Here is a 27,710-nt window from a genome sequence, read left to right as displayed (position 1 = left end):
TGATCCAGGCAGTCTCTCCAGAACCTGCATTCCTAGATACTACTCTATAATTGAGATTTTCGAAAGTTATTCTACTATGATGGCTTAAGGAAAGGAAAGATGATAGACATATGTAGCTATAAATGACCATTCACATTTGTTTCCATTTTGCTGACAGCATTGACAGTTTGAAGAATTCTCTTTTAGAGACTACTTTTTTTTTTGATGATCTAAACCTGCAAAGAGCAAAAGACTTGACAGTTTGAGGAAGGAGAGCATTAATATTGGTCAAGCAGCTACTATGTGCCAGAAATGCTCATAATTCTATGAGGTCGATCCTATAATTCCTAGTTTATAGCTTCAGTCAATCCAGCAAATTGACAAATGTTTCCCAGCTAGCAAGTGGCATAAGTAAGATTTGAGCTTATGTTCCTAATGCTAGAATTCATGCACATTCCACCACATTGGGCTGCCTCTTAGAGTCAGCTGGCTAGCTTGATTTGAAACCCACTTTACCATTTGTTTAACTTTGGAGACTTCCTGCTCCTGTTTTCTTATTTGGAATCAGAGTGATAATACCCTCTTTTTTCCAGTTCCTGAGAATTACTTGGAACAATGTCTCTAAATGTGCTTTTGTAAATGATAAATAGCAACCTGACTGTGTGACATCTTATACAGATTCGTTTTACAATTCTGCACCCATTATTTTCCCAGATCATAGATCTGTGGTCCCATTTTGACTTGCTCAGAGAGCTTTAGCACTCTGTAATCATACAGTTGCCCCTCCTGGTTGAGCTTGGCCTCTGCTAGATCTTGGGCTTAGCTGAGAATTTTCGGAAAGGTAGCTTGCATTTCCTGTCAAACGACGTCTCCAATATCTTCTGTTAGCAGATGGAGGGCAGCACTGAGCTAGAATAAGTTGCCTCATGATTATTTAAATCATCAGTTCTTTAAAAAGGATCTTAAGATCCATTAAATATTCATGAAAGGAACTTCTTGGCAGTTCCTCCATTGTAGGTAATTACAGAGGGTTTAAAATATCTGACGTTGCTTGGAAGCACACAAAGCTCTGTCAGCTGCAAGCAGACAGCTGATTTGTAATTTAATTAACATCCTGGCTTGTCCTGTTCTTTGTGGCAAAAAGCGGGAATGTATTTCCTTTCGTTTCTGAGTTCTGTTTGAAAAAAATTCAAATGGAGCACCTGGGAGAGCTTTTCATCTCTCAGATTCATCATGTTACTTACGTCCTGCTCCAATCCTCAAAACATTCCTCTTTCAAGTGTCCTTCGGGCCAGCTGTACTGCTAATTGTGGGTCATTGGGGTGGGGTTTTTTTTGGTGAGATTTTTTTTGGAAGGGTAACTTCACTTGGGGAGATCTGGGCGCAATCAGCAATCAGTGAGCTTCAACCCACTCTCATTAGCTCTTTGAGGAATGGATTTTGAAGAGAGATTTATTTGGCCACAGATTATTTATTCAGTGAACATTGATTGAGACTTCCTATGTAGCAGGTACTGAAGGGCAGCAGTGACCTGACTCCAAGGAGGTTTCAGTCCAATAGAGGAGACAGACATTAAGCAAATGATTATAGAAATTAAACATAAAATAAAAATGTGATGAGTTTTATGAAAAGTAAGTATAGGGTACTTTAAAATCCTGGGAGACAGGGACTGGTGTAGTAGGGAAGACAAGGAAGCCAGGAGGCCTCATGGAGGATGTAGAGGTGAAAATCATGCCTGGTCTGTCTTATGCTTCTTTCTCCCATTGTTGTCCTATCTAATGAGCCCACCATCACAGATGCATAATACATGCATGACTGTTCTAGAAGAACAGATTAGGATAGTAGCCAGAAAGGCTGGGAAGGAGAGGGAGAAACCTGCTCTCGCCAAAATATCATTCAGAGAATTTATCTCAAATTAAAGAAATGAATGTAATTATCAATCTGATCACCGCTAATCATTCTTTTATCTTCTTTTTCCTTCTTTTATCCATGTTTTCCCTCCAGAAAGGGAAACAGGGAGTTCAAAAGAGGATAGAGTAGGCATGGTAACAGAGATGGGTCACAGGTGACAGATAAGCTAAGCTATCATAGAAAAAAGAGCCAGAAAAGAGAGCTGGCTAGCTACAAACTGCACATCTCTAGTGAATAAAATTCCTAAAAAGAAATATCATACTGTTTAAAGGAAATATTTTCCTCAAAAATAAGACAGTAACTAGCAGGGCCCAGATGAGATGAGCATGCAATGTTGTGGGAGTTAAACTTACAGTCTTGAGAGGAAGACCCTTTATTTCCATGGAATTCATTTGTTGAGACCACACTCTTCACTCTCAGTCTTCTCTATTTTCTGAGCTTCATTCACTTCTTAGGAATGCAAGTCTATTTTTTATTTAATGTTCTTACTTCATCCTTCTCCTAAAATATGTGCTTTTAAAATTTTTCCTGCCAAAGCACGTTTTTAAAATTAAGAGGCTTCTTTCCAGTGATGGCATTCAGTCAGCCAGGCCTAGCGGACACACAGTATGTGGCTGGCGCTCTGACCTGACCATCCTGCAGGAGATGGACATATGTCAAGGTTCCCCACCCTCTAAAAACTGAGATCACAGAGAAGAGATAACACAGAGAATGCTATTTGTTTACATTGTTAACAGAAGTGGTAGAACTAACAGATTTTGAGTATTTCCTAAATGTCAGCCTTTGTATAGGAAGCTGTAAATCATTCCCTAATTTTGTACTTGCTTCATAATGTTGCTAGAGTGCTTAAATGAGCTACTCTTTATAACACTGTAAGCAAAGTGCTCATGGATGGTGCTCACAAACTGTTCAAGAGCACACAAACATGTTCTGGCTCTCCAAGTTTGATAGGATTCTCTCTCATCAGAACAGTGCCAACTCCTGCTGCAAGGGGGAAGCAGAGCACTTCTTATGCAGAAACAGAGACAGACTCAGATTTTTATTTATGGGCCTTGAAACATTTGTGACTTCTCCCTCAGCTATCATGCACCATAGTAGTGCTGCACCACCTTCTAACCTGTACAGGAAGCTCTGCCCAATTATGGATCAAATGCATATCCGCTCCTGCCTCTGAAGTCTGAGTAACTTGAGGTAGTTCAGACTCACATGGGCATTTGAATCTGGTCAAATGCTCTAGCCTTAGTCCATTCACATGAGGGGGAGGGGGGGACTCTGTGATTGAAAAGGAACGTGAGTGTGATTGCTTTCAGGTTCAGGTAGGAGGGCTTTTTGATCAGTATATCACAGTATTGCTCAGATTATTTGAGTTCAGTTAAAGTCACATTTACTGATCTTTTCATATATGTCGCCATCAGGGGGGCAGGAGAGATTCAGAGATGGATATGACTATATCTGTGCTCAAGAGGCACTCACGGGCTAGTAGGATTGATAGGCACATGGATAAGTCTTTGCAATATAGAATTGTTATTTGATGACATAAATCTGTGCTGAACCCTATGGGAGCATATCCTTTTTAACTTTTGCAGTCAGAGAATTCTTCCAAGGGGAGAGGATACCCAGTCTGATCATCAAGGACCTAAAAAAGCTTGCTTGATGAAGGAGTCCGTGAGTTGGGCACTAAGCTTCAGAAGGGGAAAGAGGACAGGATTCCAGAAGTCAGGGACAAAATGAGCTAAGGCAGGCAGACATGAAGAGCAAATGTCTTCCCTGTCTCAAGCTCTTTTTCTGCCTCACTCCCCTTAGAACTGGGAAAGTATAATCTTTTCAAAAGTGCTTTTGCTCCAGAGTCTCCTCCAGTGGGCCACAAGGACAGGAAAAGGAAGGCACAGTTTTAAAAACAGAGGTCTTCCTTATATGGCCCTCCTTTTACAGGCAGTGCAGACCCTTCGAAGGTGCCCAGAATGGTGTCAGTACCTAATTGATAAGTCCTGAAATGAGAAACAACTCAGAATTGCCCAGAACATTAGGACTGATTCTGAAATCAGACTGTTGCAGAGTTGTTTAATCTCTCTTGTTAGATGACTTTTAAATATGTCCTAAGAATTATATTTCCTGAAGATAAAGTGGGTCTCTCAAGATATTTGAAGAACTTTAGAAGAATATTCATGTGCTCTAGTTCCAGAGTCAGAGTAACATGTGTTTGAATCCTACTTTATCACTTATCAGATACGATATCTTGGAAAAAATGCCTAACTATCCAAGCCTCAGATGAGGAGAATAAGACACCTATCTCTTGGGTGTGAAGATACATATAAAGAAACCAAAACATCATCCTCTCTTATCACTTATCTCCTTCATACATGTGGTTGCCTTTGCTTAGAACATCTCTTACTTCTTTATGTATCATTCCAGATCATGTTGCAAACTGGGAAGGCTTATTGTTAGGGATGACCCATTTCTGTTCCCACAGAACTCAGTTTATACTTGTTAGTAGGATTGTGTATAGAGACTTAGCTGCACATGTATGTGATTCATTTAATAATTTATGGTTTTCTCAAGGTCAAGAACTGTTTCTTATTCACTTTATATTCTTTCACATATTTTACTGAAAGGAATGATGAGGAGAGAGATAGAAAATACTTAAGAATCTGATGTCCTTTAAGATTGTGTCAAGCACATGATGCAATGGTCTTTTTTTTTTTTTTTTTTTTTTTGCTTAAACCTGATTTCAGGGGCAGCCCGGGTAGCTCAGCAGTTTGGCTCCTCCTTTGGCCCAGGGCCTGATCCTGGAGACCCGGGGTCGAGTCCCACATCAGGCTCCCTGCATGGAGCCTGCTTCTCCCTCTGCCTGTGTCTCTGCCTCTCTCTCTCTCTCTCTCTCTCTCTCTGTGTGTGTGTGTGTTTCTCATGAATAAATATACAATCTTTAAAAAAACCCAAAAAACAAAAACCTGATTTCATAATGTTTTGCAATGAAAACAGCAATGAAAGAACTTGCATCCTGCAGCCAAAATAATTTTGTAGCTTAAGGAGCTGATACCCATTTCATCCACTTGTTTGTCCTTCATAACTTTATTCAACAAATACTTATTAAGTGTATGCCAGGCACTTGGCTAAGGACTAAAGATAAGAGGATAAATAAAACTCAAATGTCCCAGTACTCAATGTAGACACACACACACACACACACACACACACACACACACACAGCACACACAAATACACAGACATACAGCATGATAAAAATCCTGATTGTCAGAGTACAGACAGCTTTGGGAACATCCACAAAATCTCAGACTTGTAGTCCATGAGAGCTTCCCAGGAAAGATTAAGTCAAAGTTGAGGTCTGAAGGATCCATGGATGTTGAAAAAGTTTTTAACTAGTAAAGTATTAATTGGGCATCAAGATTAGTTTTATGGTCTAATTTAAGGCCCTATCAGTCTTAAAACTGGGTCTTAAATTTATGAAAATAACTAATTTACAATAAATTATTTGTGACACCATTTAAGTTCAACTGGGTTTACTCTCTATGTCTGGATAGTTATTTGTCCAAATAGTTGGGTAAATGCATATTTTACTGGATGGAATCTTTCTTTAAGCTAGCTAAATCTCAATACAGGAATACTTGAGGAGCTACAGTAATCATTTTAACTTTGCAAAATTTTACTGTTGGTATTCTTGGAACCTCATCAGAACACAGAACACTAACTGTTATGAGTAACGAATATGGTTTTACATATGTGAAATGTTAAAACGCTTAATAAGGGATGCCTGGGTGGCTCAGTGGTTGAGCATCTGCCTTCAGCTCAGGGCATGATTCCTGGGTGCGGGGATCAAGGTCCGCAGGGAGCTGGTTTCTCCTTCTGCCTATGTCTCTGCCTCTCTCTGTGTGGCTCTCATGAATAAATAAATACAATCTTTTAAAAACAAATCTTAATAAATTCCTCAAAATACTAAAATTGGATTTACCATATAATCCAGCAATTCCACTTCTGGGTATCTCTCCCCAAAAACTGAAAGCAGGGTTTCAAAGAGATACATGTATACCTGTGTTCAGAAGAGCATTATTCACAATGCCAAGAGGTGGAAGCAACCAAAGTGCCCTTTTACAGACAAATGAATAAACAAAATGTAGTGTGTAGATACAATGGAATATTATTCAGCCTTTCACATGCTATAGCATGGATGAACCTTGAGGACATTATGCAAAATGAAATAAGCCAGTAGTAAAAAGATAAGTGCTGTATTATTCCACTGATATAAGGTATCTAGAGTAGTAAAATCGATAGAAATAGAGAGTAGAATGAGTAGAATGGTGGTTGTCAGCGGCTAGGCATGGCAAAATTGGGCATTGCTGTTTAATTGCTTATACAGTTTCAGATTTGCAAGATGAAAAGTTCTGGAAGTTGGTTACACATTAATATGAATATATTTAATATTACTTAATACTTATAGTTATGATTGAAATTTTTATGTATATTTTACCAGATTTTTTTTAAAAAAAGATTAAAAACCCAAAAGTAATGATACATTTATATTCATTCCACAGTCCTGAGATGGGAGTGGTGAAATAAAGGAGTTCAGAAGGAATGGGGGCTCTGCTCACATAGTGGTGTTGAGGGGTAGCTTATAGTAGAATAAGGAAGCTTGAGCTCTGTCCTGTGGATAGTGGGGGCCACTGAAGGGATTTAAAGAGAAGGATTTTGCCAGTTTGTAATTTCAGAAGGCCTCCTGGTGCAGTGTAGAGGATGAGTGGGAAAGAGCAATCTCAGTGGCAGTCCAAACAGTCCAGAGGTTTCCTGAATGGGAGCTGATATGAACCTGAATGTGGACAGTGGTGGTGATGGGGAATGAAGATGAATTATGCTACTCAAGGATTATTTAAGATAGGGACACCTGGGTGGCTCAGCAGTGGAACGTCTGCCTTCAGCTCAGGGTGTGAAGCCGGAGTCCCAGGATCAAGTCCCACATCGGTCTCCCTGCATAGAGCCTGCTTCTCCCTCTGCCTGTGTCCCTGCCTCTCTCTCTCTATGTCTCTCATGAATAAATAAATAAAATCTTTTTTGAAAAAAGAATTATTTAAGATATAAATTAGTTAGACTCTGAATTATTAAATTAGCAGATGGGAGAGAAAAGAAAGGATGGAATCTGACTGACTCCTACTTTTCTAGCTCAGGTGACTGCATAGATGGTAGCTATGAGAGAATTGAAGGTGGTGGGGGCTTTGCAGGACAAGTACACTGAAAGCCAGAGACACAAAAATGGGATATACATTATATTATTCCACTCTCAATGAACACGTAATTAATAAGAAATGAATATTAAACTTGGTCCCTGTTTCTGAGGCTGGTTACCTCCCCAAATTATTGATGGGGTTAGGAAAACAGAAGTTTGGTAGTTTGCAGTTTACATAAATACTCTACCAGCATTGTGTTGTGTGTTCACAATGAAACATTTTCAACCAAGCTGCCAATTCAGTCATCATACTCAGACTTCATCTCCTTATGGGAGAGGAAAAGGGGCTGATGATAGAAATAGGAGTCAGATTCACATTATTTGACAGGATCCCAGCTCTGATGCCTACTAGGTAGGTGACCCTGGGGAAGTCTCTTAGAATTCTCTAAGAATTCATTTTCTCATAAGTAAAATGGAGCATTGTAAGTAAGAAGGATTACAATGGAAGAAATAGATGATAATCTTTTGCAAACTGCAGTCAAGATACAGTTTGCTGTAAGTTTTGTTTTACAACTAATATTAAAGTTGGAAGATTGCAGAAAGCCTCTCTGGAAAATACAAGTAATTATAATCAACTCATGAATTCAGATGAACCACACATTGAATTACCAACCCTGGGTGTTTCTTCTTGTTACATCAGATTATGAGTCACACTGAGAGCTGATGTCCAAGAAATCACACCTTTCACCCTTCTGTAGCTTATAAATCACACCTTTCACCTTCAAAATGAAAGAAACATAGCATGATTTTGTAAGAAGACATGTTGTTAATAACCCAATGTGATAAAAGTAACTGCTGGTGATAACAGTAATGAGGTATTAGGAAAAGTCTTACACAGCTCAGTTAAGCTTGAGTAGGTGTGTTACAATGGTATTTGGATATTTGCCCCTAATACATTGTCCCATTCACAGAACAAAGGCAAAGTAAGGCAAAGTAACATTTTATTAGCTGGGTTGGCGAAGATATAGAATGTTCCCATTTTTTTCTTTCCAGATAGATCGACAGCCTTGAAACATTGGGACTCAAAAGAGACAGCTTCAAAAGGAAAGGAGTGAGCAGTAAAGAGAGACAGAAAAATAGGAGGCCTAGGCCAAGGCTGAAGATGGAGACTGACTCCATGGCCAGGGGTCTGCTCTGTCCCTATACCTTGTCCTTATCCTTTTCCTCTCTCCCAGCTTCCTTAGGTCTTCTTGGAAGATTTAAAGATAACCTTTGCCAGAGGACGCTCTTACTATTACAGGCTTGTAGAAAGAAGATGATCAAAGAGGAAAGGGATCAAGAGAGAAGGAACTATTACCTCTTTGCCTTCAGGGAATCATCTGAATATAGGCAGACCCTTTGTCTTGATATTTTGGGGTTCTTTAGAAGGAAGCTTCATCTTTGTAAATTGTGATCCTTTGTCCCAGGATCTGACTAACCCAAATCAGTATTCCTTCTCTTTGGATATGAAAGGAAGGGAAGATTGTCTTCCTTTAAAGGGCAATACAAATGATGTAGGTGGCAAATTTTTTTCCTCATTTCTGAAGAAACATTAGTGTTTCACAAATTATGAAACAAAATTAAGTTTCCTGAATGGGATGATCAGAATTCTGTTTTATTGCTAAGTATTTTTTTCCCCTCCATCCTTGGCCTAGAAATTTTAGCATATACTCAGGTACTCTGGTCATTGGACGAGTACTTCCTCATCTATTCAGGTACATTGTCTCAGTCTCATTTGTGTCACCCTTCTGTAGCTTATAAACAGAGATAGTATGTTATCAGGTAAAAACAAGTCACTAGTGTTGCTCAGTATTGAGGTTTGTTCAGTGTTCATTATTGAGGTTGCTTTGGTGACCACCAGGAGAGTCTGCAGCAAAGCCCCTTCAATATATTTGTTATCTCTTTGGTCAACAATAGATATGCACTGTGTCAAAAAAAAAAAAAAAAGATATGCACTGTGTCCTGTAAATTAAGTTGGAATATGAAGTTGTCAAGTATACCCTTTGCAAACACTAATGCTTTTTTTGGTTATTTCTTGTCTTTTCTCCTAGAAGTATCGATATCAAGATGAGGACGCTCCACATGATCATTCCTTACCTCGACTAACCCATGAAGTAAGAGGACCTGAGCTGGTGCATGTATCAGAAAAGAACCTGTCTCAAATAGAAAATGTCCATGGATACGTCTTGCAGTCTCACATCTCTCCTCTGAAGGTCAGTTAGATTGTTCTCAGAGCTGGCGGCAGTGGTTTGTCTACAATGCTAAGGGAAATGTTTGTTGACCTGATTAATGAGTCTCTTAAAATGCTACAGTGGCCCATGGTTGCCAAAGTGTCTTTCTGTGGTTTGAAGTCTTACTTGGAATTCTTGTCACAGGACAGTTGTTCTTGCAGTTGTTTGAATGTATGGGAACTCTCTAGTTGCTAAAAATGGGCTAAGGAAAGAACAAAAGATGAAAATTGAAAGGGAAAGTAAGTTAACCACATATTTAGAAAGCCCAGGAGTACATCAAGATTTTGCTCAAATGCTACCTCTCCATCTATATTCCTGGTCCCAGATAAAACAAAGGAAGTAAGTATAACATGTTAACAGCTAATGATTGCCTTACCATGTAGAGTAATCAAAAAGCTGTGTGAATTGGCTCATCAACACCTCAATTTTATATTATATTCCTTTCTATTTGGTGTCATACTTTGGTTTGTCTATGCTTTCTACCTTTTTTCTTTAATTTTTAAACAATTTCTTGATAAATAGTATTTTTACAAGAAAGGATAATTAAATGAGAGGATTTTCTGTGCTGTTTGGTTCCAAATTATTCTTTTTCTTTGCTGATGCAATGGGATTTTGTGCTTTGGATACAAGCTCATAAATGTTGATTAGAGTGAAAAAAAACAAAAGTGGAACTAAAGTCAATGATATAACCAAAGTGAATTCAGATAAAAAACAAAACAAGACAAAATAAACAAAAAACAGAGAGAAAAACCCTACTAAAATAACTCTATTGCTAAAGAAAATTCATTGTTTATTTTGTTAGCCAGAACATACGCTTCATCAGCACTTCCATATAGCTGTGTCACAATTAAAAATAAAGCTATAAAGATGGCCCCAATGCTTTCTAGAATTTTGTTATACCCTCTAAGACATCAGAGAAAGGCTAAATTATTTTTTCATGTATTTCCAAAATTTGGCACATTTTAAATACCCTGGCATCCTAAAAATGTGTTATCAAATAAACTAGCTCCAGTTACCACCAATTAATTAAAATATAGGCTGATTGTCAAATCCTAGTAAATATGTTATAATATGTAAAAATATGCAAACATTATACCGCTGGAATTCATTGTTCAGTTCTTCCCAGAGTCTTTAAAAATTGTTGAATAACTGGTAGGAATGAATATACTTAGCCTGGAGAAGAAAAGATTAAGGGTTGGAGGATAGGGATATCCCTTCTTACACCTCAAGAGCTGTCATGTGGAAAATATTGGTGTCACCCAGAGGGCAGAAGCATAACTGGCAAATATATTTGGGACTATCATATAAAACCACAAACTCCTGTCAGAGCTACCCCAAACAGGTGTATACTATTTTATGAAACAATGGTCCTTGTCCCCAGAAATCTTCCACACCTGGCTGACAACCTGGCAGTGGTATGTGGAAGGGACTCCTTCAACAGGAAGGTGCATAAAATTGTCTCTAAGTTCCAGTCTAACTCTAGGAACCAATGATTCTAGTCTGTGGTCAGATGAATACTTTCCTTCTTTAAACAAATGCTCATTTTTGCAAACAAACGCTCGTCCTTACTCTATGCACTCACCAGTGAGAAAGGACAAGTGTGGAAGCCTGGATATCACTAAATCTCAGCTTTTTCCTTTCTCTTTGAAGAAATCCTTGTAAGAACCTCCACAGAAACTCCCTTCCTTATTTTCTCCCTGCTTATTTTTCTTCCTTTCCTAGCACATTCTATTTAGTCTAGAGTATAGCTCCCAAAGGCCACAAGCTGGGTAGGTTAACCCAGGCTTGTCTAGAGGTAGCTGGTTATAGTAAACAGACAAACAAACAAAGTGAACAAAACAATAAAAGCGTAATAGGATCGTCATTTGATATATTAAGAATATACATGGTATTATAATTGTCTAAGAATCTACAGTTAGGGTGATTACATCATGTGGTATACCACTTACTGCCTCATTTGGAAAATGTCTATTAGTGTTAAAGGAAAAGTTTGCTTTTTCCGAAGATCAGATCTCAAGTATAAAGGAATCTCTTCCATGTCCTTTTATTCCTTGCCTTCCAGGAATCTTAGAATTAACTATCTCCAATTTCAGTGGTTTTCCTTAGCTTAGGTTTTCTGTTTCTGTTTCTCCCTTCTGTCTTATTTCTTACTCTCTTTTTGTAAAAACAATGTATTGGTTTTTATGGTTTTACTCTGGTGACATCTTTAACTGAAGACACCCCATATCCGTTTTAAAGGTGGTCATCTATGAATAAGAAACCCGTGATAGTAAGGGAAGGGAGAAGAAATGTGTGGGAAATATCAGGAAGGGAGACAGAACATAAAGACTCCTAACTCTGGGAAATGAACTAGGGGTGGTGGAAGGGGAGGAGGGCGGGGGGTGGAGGTGAATGGGTGACGGGCACTGAGGCGGGCACTGGACGGGATGAGCACTGGGTGATATTCTGTATGTTGGTAAATTGAACACCAATAAAAAATAAATTTATTATAAAAAAAAAGAAAGCCCTGATAGGAAACATCAGGGTAGGAATATGTATCTCGTCCTTTTTGGAATCACCAGTGCATGTTGGGCACCCCCGCACCCCTCAAGGTATTGTGAAGAGGAAGGAAAAATGAATTCACTCCGGACTTCTGTACCTAGGCTGTGAAGTAGCACTTTGGGAACTAAGACTTTTTCCCCATGACACTTGAGAGGTGTTGTTTATGTTGAGCAAGATATGCTTTTAGATTGCCTTAATGAACGGACTCTGTACCTTTCTTATGGCACCAAGAATGATAGGGATAAGCAGGCACAGTTTTTACAGAAACCACACACACACACACACACACACACACACACACTGATGTGTAGAGTTTGCCAATTTCATGGTGTAATTATTCCCATCATGGCTGAGTTCAGGCTACCAACCTGAAGCTGCTGACTGCATTTGGAAAAAAAGAAGCAAATGACGCTTCACAAGCCAATATGAGCTGGCTTCAGCACAGGCAGGCTCAAGTGCATGTATTTTTGTAGCAGCAGGACACATTTCCCAATCAAGTTGTTAAGGGATTATTATATTATCAAAGTTCAAGTGTTTGGAGAACCTGCCGTGGTTAAAATCTAATGTGTTATTTTTCTCGTAAAGGAAGCCTATTTGAGTCAGAGAAATGCTGAGAAGGTTAACATTCTCAATTAGACCTGGCATATTTTCAACCTCTTTGTTCTTTTGATCTGTCTGGTCCTCTTGGGTCAAGCACTAAAAGAGGGAAGTGAGGATGCAAACCCCACAGTTAGATAATGCCTGAATTGTGCTTCGGAGTCACGCGGCGATCCAGTATTAATTAGAAATTTACATATGGCATGCCTGAGCCGAGCGGGAGATTGCTAGATAACAGTTGAAATGCCTCACTGAGGAAGCTCTGAATCATTAGCCCAACAACCTGAGTGTTGCAGGTTTGACAATCATTTCTTCCATTACTGCTTTTCACTGGAAGCCTCGGTTCTAAGATTCATCTGCTTTTGGTCCACACTTGCTGCCTGGGTTGATAGATGGGCTTGCTTAGCCTGTTTTCATTAGATTGCCTTGGCCATTGTGAAGTATGGGTTTGGAAGGAGCAATGCAATTTTGCAGTGAATTCAACAGAATTTGTTTTCTTTGCCTCGAGATGGGGATGCTTTCTCTTCAGATGCTACCTAGAATCTTCCACAAAAGAAACTGGCTTATAATAAAGCATGAGAATTTTCTTTTCAATTTAAGTCAATTCCATAATATTAATTGGGTCTCTACTATGCACATCATAATAGATCATAGTGAAACAAAGGGCAGTAAAACATGATTTTTATTTTTATTTTTTTTTTAAATTTATTTATGATAGTCACAGAGAGAGAGAGAGAGAGGCAGAGACACAGGCAGAGGGAGAAGCAGGCTCCATGCACCGGGAGCCTGACGTGGGATTCGATCCCGGGTCTCCAGGATCGCGCCCTGGGCCAAAGGCAGGCGCCAAACCGCTGCGCCACCCAGGGATCCCTAAAACATGATTTTTAAACCTACTTATCACTTTCTTAAAAGACCTGAGTTCTAATTATCTATTACTTATTCTCACTCTCCAACAGGAGTTCACATTCCTGAAGCTTAGCTACTGTGAGACCCCAGATATCTAGAGAGTACTCTTTACAGAGTATCTGTTGAGAGAGAGAGAGAGAGAGAGAGAGAGAGAGAGAGAGAGAGAGAGAAGGAGCAGAAGAGGGAAGGAGGAGGGAGGACAATCAGGCTTATTTTTAAGAACCTGGACTTTAGAATACCTCAATTTCAATTTCAATCCTGGTAGCTATGTGACCTGGATCAAGTTAACCTCTCTATCTTAGGTTCCTCATTAGTAAAATGAAAGTAACAATTAGATTTATCTCATAGGATTTGTGTATTAATTAAATAAGGTAATATATGTAAATTGCTCAGAAAGAGCCTGACACAGAATAACCAACCACTCACCAAATGTTTTTGATCTTGTTATTATCTTTAGCCACCTATCATGACAAGTGCCTTAAAATCATTTCCTTCATTTATCTCATTTTACTTCTACAAGATTATACATGATTTTGAAGTTAAATAGTTCCTTTCAATCAAAGAACTAGTAAACAGGAGTGCAAGTATTTATAACTCAGATCTCTCTGGATCCAAAGCTTATATTCTTTATCATTCCTGTGCTACATCACCTGTCTCTAAACTGTTCTATTTTTAAAGAGGTCTTAGATTCGGGATCCCTGGGTGGCGCAGCGGTTTGGCGCCTGCCTTTGGCCCAGGGCGCGATCCTGGAGACCCGGGATCGAATCCCACATCAGGCTCCCGGCGCATGGAGCCTGCTTCTCCCTCTGCCTGTGTCTCTACCCCTCTCTCTTTCTCTCTGTATGACTATCATAAATAAATAAAATTTAAAAAAAAAAAAAAAAAAAAATCCTAGGAGAGAGAATTAACTCTGGTTCTTTCTTTAAAAAAAAAAAAAAAAAAAAAAAAAAAAAAAAAAAGAGAAAAAAATAAAGAGGTCTTAGATTCAAATTTTCATTTACTGGGTCCATGTATGTAAAAGGAGAAGTTCCTTTGTCCAAATGGCAATATTGTAATTTCATCATTAAAAACAACTATTAAGCAGATATATAAGGGAATGTGCAAGAAATTTAGTTTTCTAAGTGAGAGTCATCAAGAGTGGTGATAAATGGAAACTTTATGAGGAAATAGAAGGAAAATAAGTTCTATCTTTTTTTTTTTAAGTTCTATCTTTAAAATACCTCAATTTACCCAGTGGTAAAGTCCCAAAGGAATATATTCTGCTTCTGTGGCAAAACAAGACAAAACAAGCACAAACTAGTATCTGGGAGCATTTCTTTTTGAAAAATCCTTTGATATTATAAGAATGTGTACCATGGCAAGAGGGACACAGTTTGTCTTGAGCAATTGAAGTATTTTCTTCATTAATATATAGTACTCAGGACACCTGAGTGGCTCAGCAGTTGAGTATCTGTCTTTGGCTCAGGGCGTGATCATGGAGTCCCAGGATCAAGTCCCACATCAGGCTTCCTGCATGGAGCCTGCTTATCCCTTTGCTTATGTCTCTGCCTCTCTCTCTCTCTCTCTCTCTCTCTCTCTCTGTTTCTCACGAATAAATAAATAAATAAAATCTTTAAAAAAAAAAAGATAGATATAGTACTCACAGTAGGTACATGTGTCATCGAAGATCCCAAGTAAGTCCAGCCAACTGTAACCAACATGTGGATTCTTCTCAGGACCCGACAAGATCTATTTCTATAATTTTTATTTGGTTATTTTAAAATATTCATTCTATATGTGCATAATTTTATAAACTATCTTACCATTTTCAGAAATAGGCAATGTAAAAGTTACACATTCAGCAACAAATCAATAAATGAATAAAGTTCTATTTCATGTTAACAAGATATTTGTTAAGCCAGAAATCCAACTGGTTCTACTTCTGCTTTTCCTCATAACCACTGGCTTTGTTTTAATAAATTTACTATCAATATTACCATCATTATATTAACACCCTCACAAACAGGGTTTGTGTTGTTTTTTTTTTTCATTATGATGTCTTTAGTCCTTCAAAAAGACTTGCTGGATTAATTATTTGTAAGTGGCAATATGAACACTCATAAATAATTACCTTCTGTGAGGTTGGTGACATTGATATCAAAACAAACAGGAAATCCAGGTACAGACTTCTAATTTTCCCCTTTCTGTTGTCCTCTTTTCCCTGCCTTAATCATCACAGATACAGAATTTCATCAACTTCACACCTGATATTTCCTCATATATTACATACCTGAAATGTCTTAAAACAAATGGCATCTTGCAACTAAAATTGGCATCATCTCCAAGGTACATTAAAAAATGGTGTATCTTACAGTTAAAACTATCTTAGATTCAATGACTACTTAGAAGGAATATTAAAGCTGTTTTTCATAGATTAATGTGAATTTCTTTAATCAGATAAATATGATTTTCTATATTGTCATTCTCATTTAGACCAAAATAAACAGTTCTAGAAGTTCATTGAAAAGTCAGAATATAAGAACTTAGAATATACTTCTATACCCTTGGACAACTATGCATTTGTTAAATATATATGGGGAAAAGTGGAGAAACTGTAGGCAAGAAAGATAACAAAGTGTACTTTGTTCTGTTATTTCCTTACCAAAGTTGCCAAAACCTGCTTATAGGAAAGTGTATTTTATCCAACAATATAATAAGTCCTTTTATTCCATGAAGCCTTTCCTATTAACTCTTGTCTGACTTTACTTGGTCATGACATCTTATGGTACATACAGTTTCCATAGTTAGCTTTTTAAAAATATACATCTTGTTTTATTATTCTAAATAATTTTTGTATAACTATACTTTGCCTTTCCTCTAGACATTACATTTGTCTTGCTCTTAATAAATGTGCAAGCTCCTGTAACTAGATCATATCTTGTCCTTGTTTTATTTTTCTTCTTTCTCCCCTTATTGGCATCTATAATGAAATTAGGACAGTATTTCCCAAATGAAACTAGACCAGTATTTCCCAGTATTTCATCAAGTGGTGTTAGTGGAATTTTGTTACTATTATAAAGAAAATAAAGACATGAATACTGAAAACATTTGAGAATTTTTTTTTTAAATTTCATTCATCCATTCATGAGAGACAAGGAGAGAGAGGCAGAGATACAGGCAGAGGGAGAAGCAGGCTCCATGCAGGGAGCCTGATGTGGGACTCGATCCCGGGTTTCCAGGATCAAGCCCTGGGCTGAAGGCGGTGCTAAACCGCTGAGCCACCCAGGCTGCCCAACATTTGAGAATTTAAGTCCATTAACTTTTTGAAGGATTTCTCCAGTTTTTAATATGATAATATGCACTATAAACCCCTGAGATGGAGATACGGTTATTATGCAGTATTTCCCAAACATATTTGGTCATGGAATCCTTTCTTCCAAATAAAGCAATTTTTTGGTTGGACAGATACACTTTTGAAAAATCTATAACAGAGATATAGGCCAAGGCTAATATAACCAATAGGAAATATAATATAAAAATTCATTCTAGCCCTGAAATCAGACTCAACCAGATTCAAATACTGAGTCCTCTACTTACTAGCTATGTGAGCTTCCTCAGTACTTAACCTACCTTAGCCTCAGTTTTTATATTTGTAAAATAACGGCATCTATTTATATCTTCTATGACATTTAAGTGAGAAAAATCTATACAAAGACTTTAGATCAGAGCTTGACATATGAGAAGTACATTAAAAAATGATAGCTATCCTTATTGTTAGTGACATATTAATATTATTCCAATATTCTTTTTTTTTTAAATATGGAACGCTTCACGAATTTGCATGTCATCCTTGCGCAGGGGCCATGCTAATCTTCTCTGTATCGTTCCAATTTTAGTATATGTGCTACCAAAGCGAGCACTATTCCAATATTCTAAACTAGAAATTTTGGGATTCATTTTGGAATTTTCTTCATCTTAATCTTTTCTTTGTTTTCAAATATCTTAGTGTTCTCATTTTCCTCTTTGTATCCACAGCTACTATCCCAGCTCATGACTTCATTACTTCCAGGCAGAAAGTATTATGGTTGTTGTATAACATCATGGGCTTTGGAGCCAAAAAATATGCATTTGAATTCTGATTCTGCATTTTCTGGCTAGATAAACTTGGGAAAATCATCTGGCATTTCTGAGATGCAGTTAAATTTAAAATGAACAAATCTCTTACGTGTTTCGGTTGATTGATTCATTTATTCATTCTTTTGTACAATAGAATTTCTTTGAACTCCTACTGTATGCTGGGGCTCTATGTTATTCCCTGAGGATACAGAGAACATTCATTCAAGTTGCTTACATGCTATAGTTAGATTAATAAACTTGGAAATGCATACATAAAATATGTCATATTATGTGCAATAAAGAAAGGATTAAACAACAGGCAATTTCCCAAGAGACAGAGAAGTGGTTTAATTTTTCTCTAAAGTTGGAGTGCTAGAGGTGGATGTGGTCAGAGAAAGCATAATAGAGGAGGTCATTTTTGACTTGAAGAAAGTAAGAGCTGTAGGAGAGAGGTCATCATTGTCTTAGATTCCAGCAATTTTGTAGCAGTATGTAAGAATTCTAGAAATTGCAAATGGTTGAGAAGGAGAGAGAGAGAATGAAAGGATGATGGAAGAAGTACCAGGCCAAAATCATGCCATAAAGCGAGAGAGATGGGTAGGAACAAGTAAGGAAGGGTCCTGTGTGGAAATTGGATTTTGCCTTGTAGGTAATGAAGAGTGACTACAACAGTTTAAAAGAGGAGAGACCTGGTCAGTTTTGTAAATTAGAGTATTACTCATGTCATGTAGAAGAGAAGAAGAAAAACAAGAAAACAGTGATATCACAGTCGAGGGCATCAGGTAAAACACCAGAGGTGGAGAAGCTCTGGGATAAAGCAGAGGCATTGGGGGTGGGACCAGGGATAGACTAGAAAGCTTATTTAGGAAGAGCCATCATCAAAACTTTGAGACCTAATAAGTATAGAAAGCAGAGGAGAGAGATAAATAGAGATTAATTCACATTTTTTAAAAAATTAACTGCACAGAGGAGGTATCATGAAATGAAATCAAGAATGCCAAAGGAAGAGTAGATTTTAGGGTAAGGTGAAAAAATTATGAGTTTGGGTTTTCATAATGAAGCTTGAGGTATTTTTGTTGTACCCAGGTTGAAGGATTTCATATGCAGTTTGAAATAGAGATCTGGGAATTGAGAGCAGTCTGATCTAGAAAGCGAGCTTTGCAGCCTTCAGTGTAGTTGAAGCAGTATTGCCAGGATTGCCCAGGGGAAGTGGGGAGATTGCTGATGACTGCATTACAGGAGACAGTACCACCATGCCAGGGTTTTTGGATAGAAGGGGGCCTCCTGAGAGACTATGAGGCAGTGAGTGATTTACCACAATGTGTATTTTGATATTTCTTAATTGAGTTATACATTTCTAGTAGAAGAGGATCATATTTTGTACATTTAAAAAATGTACCTTCTTTATAGTGCTTAGAGTAGTGTTGGCCAAACACTAGATGTCTTTCAAATACTTGTTATTTGATAACTATTTGAGAAAAGGGAGAGAAAGAAATACCTTATGAAATATATTTGAACCCAATAGTCTTGGGGCCCTGACCATTAACTGAAAAAAATGTGTTTTTTTCCCTCTTTATTCACAGTGCTTTTAGTAATATTACTAATTAGAAAACTAAGCTAATTTTGCTATTTTAGAACATTCATAATTTTTAAAAATGTAAAGTTCGTTCATTTCTGTCTCTTGCCACTAGATGGTGGGAGTAGCTGAGCTGATGGTTCAGGAAGCATATGGTCTTCAGGGAAAAACCTAAGATTTGTGAGGCTAAATTGAGTCTTAGTTACTAAAAACATAAGAAGGTTTTGGCAGGGATTTGCATACTTGTGAATAATGCATTTTTGTTCCATGCCCAGACCTTGGTGAAAGGAAATGGCTGAGTGAAATATGGTCTTGACAGACATATATACTGAATCCAGACACAAAAGCTCCTGGTCGAAATTCTATGCAAATGAAACATTTCTTCAGTTATCATAAATTGGAAAGGATACTGATAGCATGCCTCAAATAATCCTGGATATTCCAGCCAGAAGTTCAAGAAAGGGAAGAAGAAAATAATAGGCATAGGACCTACCACATTATCTTACAATTCAAAACTGCTATCTAGAACTAGCCCACCTTGGGTTAATAGGTTTTCATCATGACTTTGGAAAGATAAGTCAGTGGAATGGCATCTAAATCTCCTATTTTGTTCATCTGTATACTAATTATAGCAACAGCAATAATAAATTTTCTCTAAGAAATATTAGGTTATATATATTAAAGGTTATCTATATTAAAGCATATATATAAATATATATATTCTTTTAAAAAAGAATACTTGTAATAATCATAAATAAGTATAATTAGTGATTACTTATAGCTGCAGATATTCCTTAGTTACATACTGAAGTTCTTCTCAAGACTAAGATTTCACTATTACTAAGACTTTCTGTAACAGTAAGAAATAACATATGTGTAGGTGGCTGGGAGGCTGAGCCTGTTAAGCATCTGACTCTTGATTTTGGCTTAGGCCATGATCTCAGGGTCTTGACCTGCTTGGGGCTCCATGCTGGATGCAGAAACTGCTTAAGATTCTTTCTCCCCCTCTGCCTCTCCCTACAGCTCACTCTCACTCTCCTCTCTCTCTCTCTCTCTCTAGAAAGAAAGAAAGAAAGAAAACATAAAGCTCACAGAGGCTGTCCTCACATGAGCTTAATGATAATGTTTTCAATTCCTTTTTTATTAGCAAAGATACATAAAAATTATTCCACATCTCACAAACATTCATAAATAAGTGTTGACATTGATTGGGCTATAGAATTTTAACCTCTTTCCCAACTGATTGGAAAAGTAATAGCATGCAGTAGGAAGCAGATGGACTTTAGAATCAGACCTACTTGTATCCAAATTCTACCTACTTTACTTCTTAAGTGTGTTCTTTAGCAAATCTATTGACCTCTTCCCTACTATAATTACTAATATGGAACTCACAGCATTGCTGTAGGGATTGCTTGAGATAATACATGAATAGTCTTTAGCATAGAACTTGATGCCTACTAGGTGCTCAGTAAAAGGTAATTAGATTTTTTAAAAGTAGAAAATGAGTGTATATGAAAGAGCAAATCTTAATTTCAGATCAGCCAACTCTTTGAGCTCTCAGAAAAGATGGACTCTTGTTAAAATACTTACTATCCTTGAGACAATAGCTTTATACTACAGAATACTCTCATCTCAGCTAAGCAAGGGTGTATTATCCAAACCTGTTGTCTTTTATATGAAAATGAATGTCAGTTTGGCTAGTTCAAATAAAGTGTAGCAAATAAGTTGGGCATGACCAGATGTTAGATGGTTCAAACAAGACTGTACTAAAGCATAAAAAGGTATTTTCTTTGGTGGCTAGTTATGGAGCATGTTAGAACATTTGTATAACCTTTCAAGATGACTCTTGGAGAGAATCATTGACTTAGATATGTAATTCCTAGTCTCTGTATTTAAAGTTCTTAGTTAAAAGTTTTTATTCTATGTCTAGCAATGTATTTATAATCATACTTCAGTAATGCTAAATATGGATCAAATCCCACTTCTGTAAACTCTAAGGATTCACTCCAGTACCATTTTGCAAGGTGTAATTTTGTTGTTGAAATCAGGTTAACCTGGAGTTCTCTTTAACAAGATTTTGGTCATATCAACAGTCTTTACTTGCTCATTTATATTTGTTCAACAAAGATACACTGGTTTCCTTCATGGGGAGGGGGTATGAAGTAGCTGCTAAGGTCTAAAGTCTAATTTCATTAATTTTTTTCTTTCTTTGTATTCATATCCATTTATCAACCTTTCTACCTAGAGGCTGTTTTAGGATAAAGAACAGTAGTAAAATGCAGTATTTGTTGAAATTCTATTATACATTGGCAATATTCTAAATGCTTTACGTGTATTGAGTTATTCCATTTAGCCACCCTATAAGATAGGTTTTCTTATTATTTCCACTTTGTGAACAAAAGAAAATGGCCACAGAGAGATTAGAAAAAACTTTTCTAAGATCACAGTTAGTCCTTGATAGCTCTGGGATATGATGCAGCTAGTCTGACATCATACCTCTCACTCTCAGTCACTTTCCTATATTATTCACCAGTAAATGAGAAATGCATAGTTTTAAAACTGAAAGGGACAATCAAATCCAGCATTTTCAAGCTGCAACTGACTCATTATTAGATGTGAAATCAATTTACTTGGTAATTTTAGAATAGAATAACAACATAATAGAAAATATGAGAGTATATTACAGGTAGAGACCTTTACTTCAGTTTAGCATGGATGCATTTGGGTATTTACTGCCTTAAAGTGTAAAATATATTTCTTACTGTGATCAAGGTCAAGAAACTCAGGAAGCCACTGATCTGGTCCAGCTTTTCCATATTGTAAAAGGAAAGATGAGGGAGAAAACCTTAGGCCCGAAGGACTTAAACGTTTCCCTGAAAACACATTGGTCAGAAATGTCAAAGCCTGGACTTGAACACTTTATATTTATTAGTCCTATTTTCTCTGTCCAGCATTTGTTGTGGCTGGCATTACTAACAATTAAGTTACTTAAACTAGAGTTTCTCAAACTTAGATATATATCAGAATCACCCAGAAGTCCAGCCCCATCCTACTTCACCAAACCTAGGGTTCTATATTTTTATTACCTCTCCAGGTGACTTCGTTACACACTAACTTTGAGGAACTACTGTCTTAAATCCCGTGATGCCACAGCATGTATTAAATGTTTGTCATGTGTCTTACCAGGCCTTTGCTAAACACCTTAAAGACAATAAAATAAGAGATAGAGCCTCTGTTTACGAGGACCTTAAATTCTATGAGGAAAATCAAGATGTGCATTAATCATTTAGTAACCATAAACTATGTAACTAAGTGCTTTTATTGAAGCCTTACTTAATAAGGTTATTAAGTACAAATGGAATTCCAGAAGGCAATTTTTAAATTCTTGTATAGGCATATACAAAGGAGACCTCATAATGCTTGTTTAAGAGAGAATGTTTTATGAGAAAATATGGTAGAGAAAGTTGAATTGATTTTTGCCAACTCACAGAGAAATTGCCAATGTCAATTGAGCAGATTTAACTCCAATGCAGCACTCTTAGGATGTATTCCCCTAGGCCAGCTGACTCACCAAAATCACAGTGACAGCAGATGATTTCTTCCTTCTTTATTGGCAGAACATTGAGTGTGTTAGAGTTCGTGGCCAATTTGGGGTCACAGGTAAGTTTATTTAAAATGCTTTCAAGAGGTTCTTATTGAAGTCCCTTTACATATAACACCAATAGAGGGTCCCTTTAAGGGCCATTGAGTCAGGGCATGCATAGAAGTCATGGATCACTTATAAAAGCTCAAAATTGTATTAAGTAAATTTCAGAGCTGGTTCTCTAGAGATTTTCTAGTTTTATCTTTTCATGTTGTATGTGAAGAAATTTAATAAGTTTTTTGTTAGTATATTCTCTCAAAGAACAGTAAGATATTTCTGTATTCAAAAAAAAGATATTTCTGTATTTCTGTATTCAGCTTTTAGTTATGAAATTTTAATTCATAAAAATTATAAATTATATAAAAATATATGATATATACTATAGTATATATAATACATACATAAAATTACATAATCTTTTAATTAATAAAATTATAAATTTAAATGTGATTACTAAAACATAATTATTAAAATTTATTTAAAATTAATTATAGGGCAGCCCAGATGGCTCAGCGGTTTAGTGCCGTCTTTGGCCCAGGGCATGATCCTAGAGACGTGGGATCGAGTCCCATGTCAGGCTCCCTATGTGGAGCCTGCTTCTCTCTCTGCCTGACAAATCAGGATTGTTGACATTAGACAAAAAGATCTCTCCCCTCCTAAATCTCCCTGGCTAAATTATGTGCCAGTTTGATCGAGTATGAATAATATCTTCCTCATCACTAGTTAACTGTGATATCATGTTGTGTATTTGCATAAACACTGATGAAATAGGTATATTAAAAAGAACCCCAAATTTAAAAGATCTACCTCTAAAATACCAATCTACATAGTGGAGATACTTATCTTATTAAGTGCACCACCAGGCTGCAGGGCAGTGTGGGCTTGGTGTCAGAAGTATGCCATTTGGGAAATCATTGAATATCTCTGAGCTCCAATTTCCACATTTGTATACTGAAGACAATAATAAACCCATTTAGTGAAGTTTTTAAGTTTAAAGAGGTTGTTGTTTGTCAGCTTGAATTTTACTATCTGTGCTTGAAATACTCACCCCCTGCCAGATTCCTATGGCTACCTTCACCTTCCCTTCCTATTTCTCTGAGAAATTCCCATACCATTTCCCTCTCCTCATTCCCACTTTTAGGGATGGCTCATAGAGAAGGACAAAGCAACACATGATAAGGAAAAAGGAGCTTGAGGGTGCTCAGCATACAGTCAGTTCACAGAGTTGTCAGTATGTGGGAATTTCACAAAAGTCAATAGTTTTTGGCTACACTCATGGAATTGTCACACCAAGAACAAAGAGCTGATAATTCTGTACTTTCCAAAGTGTGGCCTTAGGATCCAAGAAGCGTATTTCGGGGAGAATGGTGGCGAATCAGAGTGCTTCCTAAGAGGGGAAAATATGCCAGTGAGGGAATTAAAATCACATCAGATGGAAAATTAAAGGCATGAGTGATGTTGTCCTTGGAGAATAGACTCAGCTCAGGGGACATGGTAGTCCTTGGCTTCATATTGTTTACAATTAGCCACTATTGGAAATAATTTCTATAGACACCATGACCTCTAGGGTAGACAATGAGGGGACAGAAGTCATGCAACATTTGTTGTTATTACTTGCTTTTTATTTTAAAAATAGACCTGACGAAAGATAGGATGGGCTTGCTCATAAGGTAGTGAGCTTCCTATTACTGAAGATGTTCAAACAGAGGTTAGAAAATACTCAAATAAGATATTTGAGTAGAGATGAATCAGGTATGAGATAAGATATTGGGCAACAATATTTTTAGTCATGAGCCTTTTTGACAAATTGATGAAAACTATGAGTCTTTTCTGATTAAAAAGTACAGCAATACACACCCACAAAAATGGTACATAAATTTTCAGGGAATATAAGCCTCATTCAGAGCCCATCTATGGACTCCCTAAGGACCATAGGCCCATACATAGGTAAGAATTTTTGGGTCGAATGAATTTTAAGCCCCCTTCCATCTCTGAGAATCTGTGATTGTCATTTCTCTGCCTCAGTTTTTGTGAAAGGCATGATTGTCCTTCTCAAGAAGAAATATTTTGTGTGAGGAAAAAAACAAAAGACAAAGAATAGGAGGCTCCCAATCCAGTGTGTGGTGAGGCATGCCTGATTCCCTGGCAGCCCTCAGCAGCAGTGATCAACAGGTTTGCCCAGAGGAGAAGGATTGAGGGTGCATTTGCTCCAGGAGAGTGCTCTAGATGCAGAACTTCAGCTTCTGATCCCATCCTCTCAGTATTTTTGATGTGTGCTCCTAAGGCAATTTTCTGTGTTTATTAGTTAGTATCATAAGCTATGCAAGCCAAGAGCTATAATAGCCCTCCTCTCTGAATTGGGGTTTTAACTGCCATAAGATTATTTTCTTTATGCTGAATGGAAGTTGCAGTCTAGCAAAGAACTGATTTCAAATTACCCCATCAACTTGCTAAAATGATGATCCATTTGCCATAGTATTCAGGCACAGAGGGTTTCCGATATATGGCTAGATTGTTCATGGAAATGTCAGTCATCAAATGAGCAGTGGATATTTATTTTTTCATCAGGGTCACAGAAGTGCACTTGAATTGGATTCTTCTTCTTTTCTCTGTACCATTAAGATATTGACAGGTTCAGAGTTGCTGGGTTTGAAATTTTAAGAATAGCTAGCTCATAACATTTCACTTTCTGCTCCAGGGCAGGGTGAGTTGCTTATAAATCAGGCTGCAAATGTGATGAATTGGATGTCTCCAACTCAATTAGCTTAATGTGGGTAGGAGGATTTCCAGGTTTTGCAGCCTCTGTTTTACTAATCCTCTGAGCAGACTGTTACATAAAATGTGGCCGTGTTTTAATGCTGGAGTCTCAGAGAAACATGGTTGGTATTTTTCATTTCAACATCTAATGTCATCCTGTATTTCATAGCTTTGATTTGGATCCGAAGCCACTGAGTGATGGTTCTTAACATGATTTATATTGTTGCAAGACTTACCTTGTTATCTTTCTGCCTTCTGACCGAGTTAAGAAAGTAGCCTAATAGAATTGCTGCTGTCACTGGGTGATTTAATTGGGGGGAAAAATCTCAGCAATTTAAGGAAAACTGCAGAAGTTGAAGCTGTTCCTCTGTCAAATGAATGATCAGATGAGATGAGTCCCAGCAAAGCAGATACTGACAGTTTCAAGAGCTTTCAACACACTCATCATACTTTGGTAGTGAATTTGTTGGAGGAAGTGATTTTGGAGTTTGCTTTTTGTTTTCTTATGGAGAATCTACTGAGGCAGTGAGTACTGTCTATTTTAAAGACAATATCTTATATTTATTTATTTATTTATTTATTTATTTTTTAAATTTTTATTTATTTTATGATAGTCACACAGAGAGAGAGAGAGAGAGGCAGAGACACTGGCAGAGGGAGAAGCAGGCTCCATGCACCGGGAGCCCGATGTGGGATTCGATCCCGGGTCTCCAGGATCGCGCCCTGGGCCAAAGGCAGGCGCCAAACCGCTGCGCCACCCAGGGATCCCCAATATCTTATATTTAAATGCATTTTATACATAGAGACACTAGTTGACATCTCTAAATCGCCTCTGTGTTAGCTTTCATTAGCTGAGTGGTTATCCTGTATTTTCTTCTCCTTCCCCCTCTTCTCTTTTAGTCCCTCTGTTAATCCCAGTTCCATTCTTGCTCATAAACTGTTAAGGACAAGGACTCTGAAATGACACCTGAATGGTTCAGTCCAAGATCCTCCCAACTCACTGTATGTGACCTTGGGCAAGTCACTGGTCCCTTTAAGCTTTGTTAAGCTTTGTTGTTGTTGTTGTTGATTGTGATGTTGTTTTCATCTATAATATGATAATATGAGTACTATATGGAATTGAAATGAAAATTTGATGAGATTGGGCACTGTGCTGCTGTGTTCATGGTATATGTGCTGCCGAAGTGAGCACAGCCATGTTCATGGTAAATTGAGGTTTAGGTTACTTGTTAAACGTTGTTTCAGTACCTGCTCTGGGCCAGGCACTGTGATAGGTACCACAGAGTGCAATGATGAATGGGACATAATACATCTATCTTGTATTCACATTAGATGTTTTATGGTTTACAAAGTGCTCTCTCATGTCTCCTTCCATTAGCACAACAGCCCTGTAAAATAGGTGGCCAATTATTATTACTTACATCTTTCAGAGAAAGAAATAGACCAAATGAGATTAGGCTATTTGCTTAAGATCACATCGTTAAATTCTTTTGCAATTTCATACTGCAAACATATCATGTATTCATTATGTTCTGCCCTGTGCAAACTCCTATAAATCTAAAGATACATGAGAAACAGTCCCTGTTCTAAAGGAAGCTCAAAGTCAGCTGCAGAAGAGAAACAAACAAATAAGGCAAACAAAGTGAAAGCTCAAAATAGAGTTGCTAGTAACATCCCCCCCATATTGTCTCAAACCTGATGTTTCGAAGGCACTGCAATAGTTGGATCTCCATTAACATGCAGTGTTCTCTATACAACTAGATGTTCCTGATAAATGTTGATATTGTTTGCTAAGAAATTCGAGGACAGACAGACTCTCCCATGCAGAAAGGCTGAAAAAGATTAGCACAACATAAAAGTTATAATGGTCTTCCTACTAGGAGGTCACAGGCAGAGCTGTTTTTATGGTTTTACTAAGAAATGCCTATTGCCTTTGGAAATGCCACCTGGCCTGTTGCCCATGTGTAAGAAGGAACAGCAATAATCCTAAAGCCTTTTGATTACCTTGGCTGAGAAAAGAGCTTGCCTTTAGATTCAAAGGCAAAGACAGAGACCCCAAATCGTCATTTTTTCTTTGTCAGGCTGAAGCAGAGTTTAACTAGGTAAGACCAGCTCTAGCTCTGGTCACAGGCTACTGTGCACGTTCTGGTCCCAGTTAAGTTGGTTGGAAACTGGCTTCAATTCATCCCAGAGTTTAGTTCAAGGGCATACATAGCTTCCTCAGGTCTGAGGAACAGTACTAATCCTAACGCCTTTTGT

At 37.5% G+C, this 27,710-nt stretch overlaps 1 protein-coding gene and 1 non-coding gene across 9 annotated transcripts in view; one reads left to right on the top strand and one right to left on the bottom strand.

Annotated features, from left to right (window-relative positions):
• The window catches only part of DLG2 (discs large MAGUK scaffold protein 2), a 1,981,735-nt gene that overhangs the window by 971,606 nt on the left and 982,419 nt on the right, over positions 1–27,710 (top strand). For all 8 annotated transcript variants that reach the window (XM_041730223.1, XM_041730222.1, XM_041730221.1 and 5 more), the window contains one exon: positions 9,157–9,318. In XM_041730223.1, coding sequence (XP_041586157.1) covers positions 9,157–9,318 — 162 coding nt within the window. The remainder of the gene's footprint in view (positions 1–9,156; positions 9,319–27,710) is intronic.
• On the bottom strand, positions 17,173–17,279 carry LOC121476707. The gene has a single exon (XR_005983997.1). It is a non-coding gene; the product is annotated as a U6 spliceosomal RNA (small nuclear RNA).

The sequence above is a fragment of the Vulpes lagopus genome, chromosome 15 (assembly GCF_018345385.1).
Source record: "Vulpes lagopus strain Blue_001 chromosome 15, ASM1834538v1, whole genome shotgun sequence".
In the NCBI taxonomy this organism is placed as follows: domain Eukaryota; kingdom Metazoa; phylum Chordata; class Mammalia; order Carnivora; family Canidae; genus Vulpes; species Vulpes lagopus.
The sequence above is the reverse complement of the archived record's forward strand: the minus strand, read 5'-3'. Positions and strand labels throughout refer to the sequence as shown.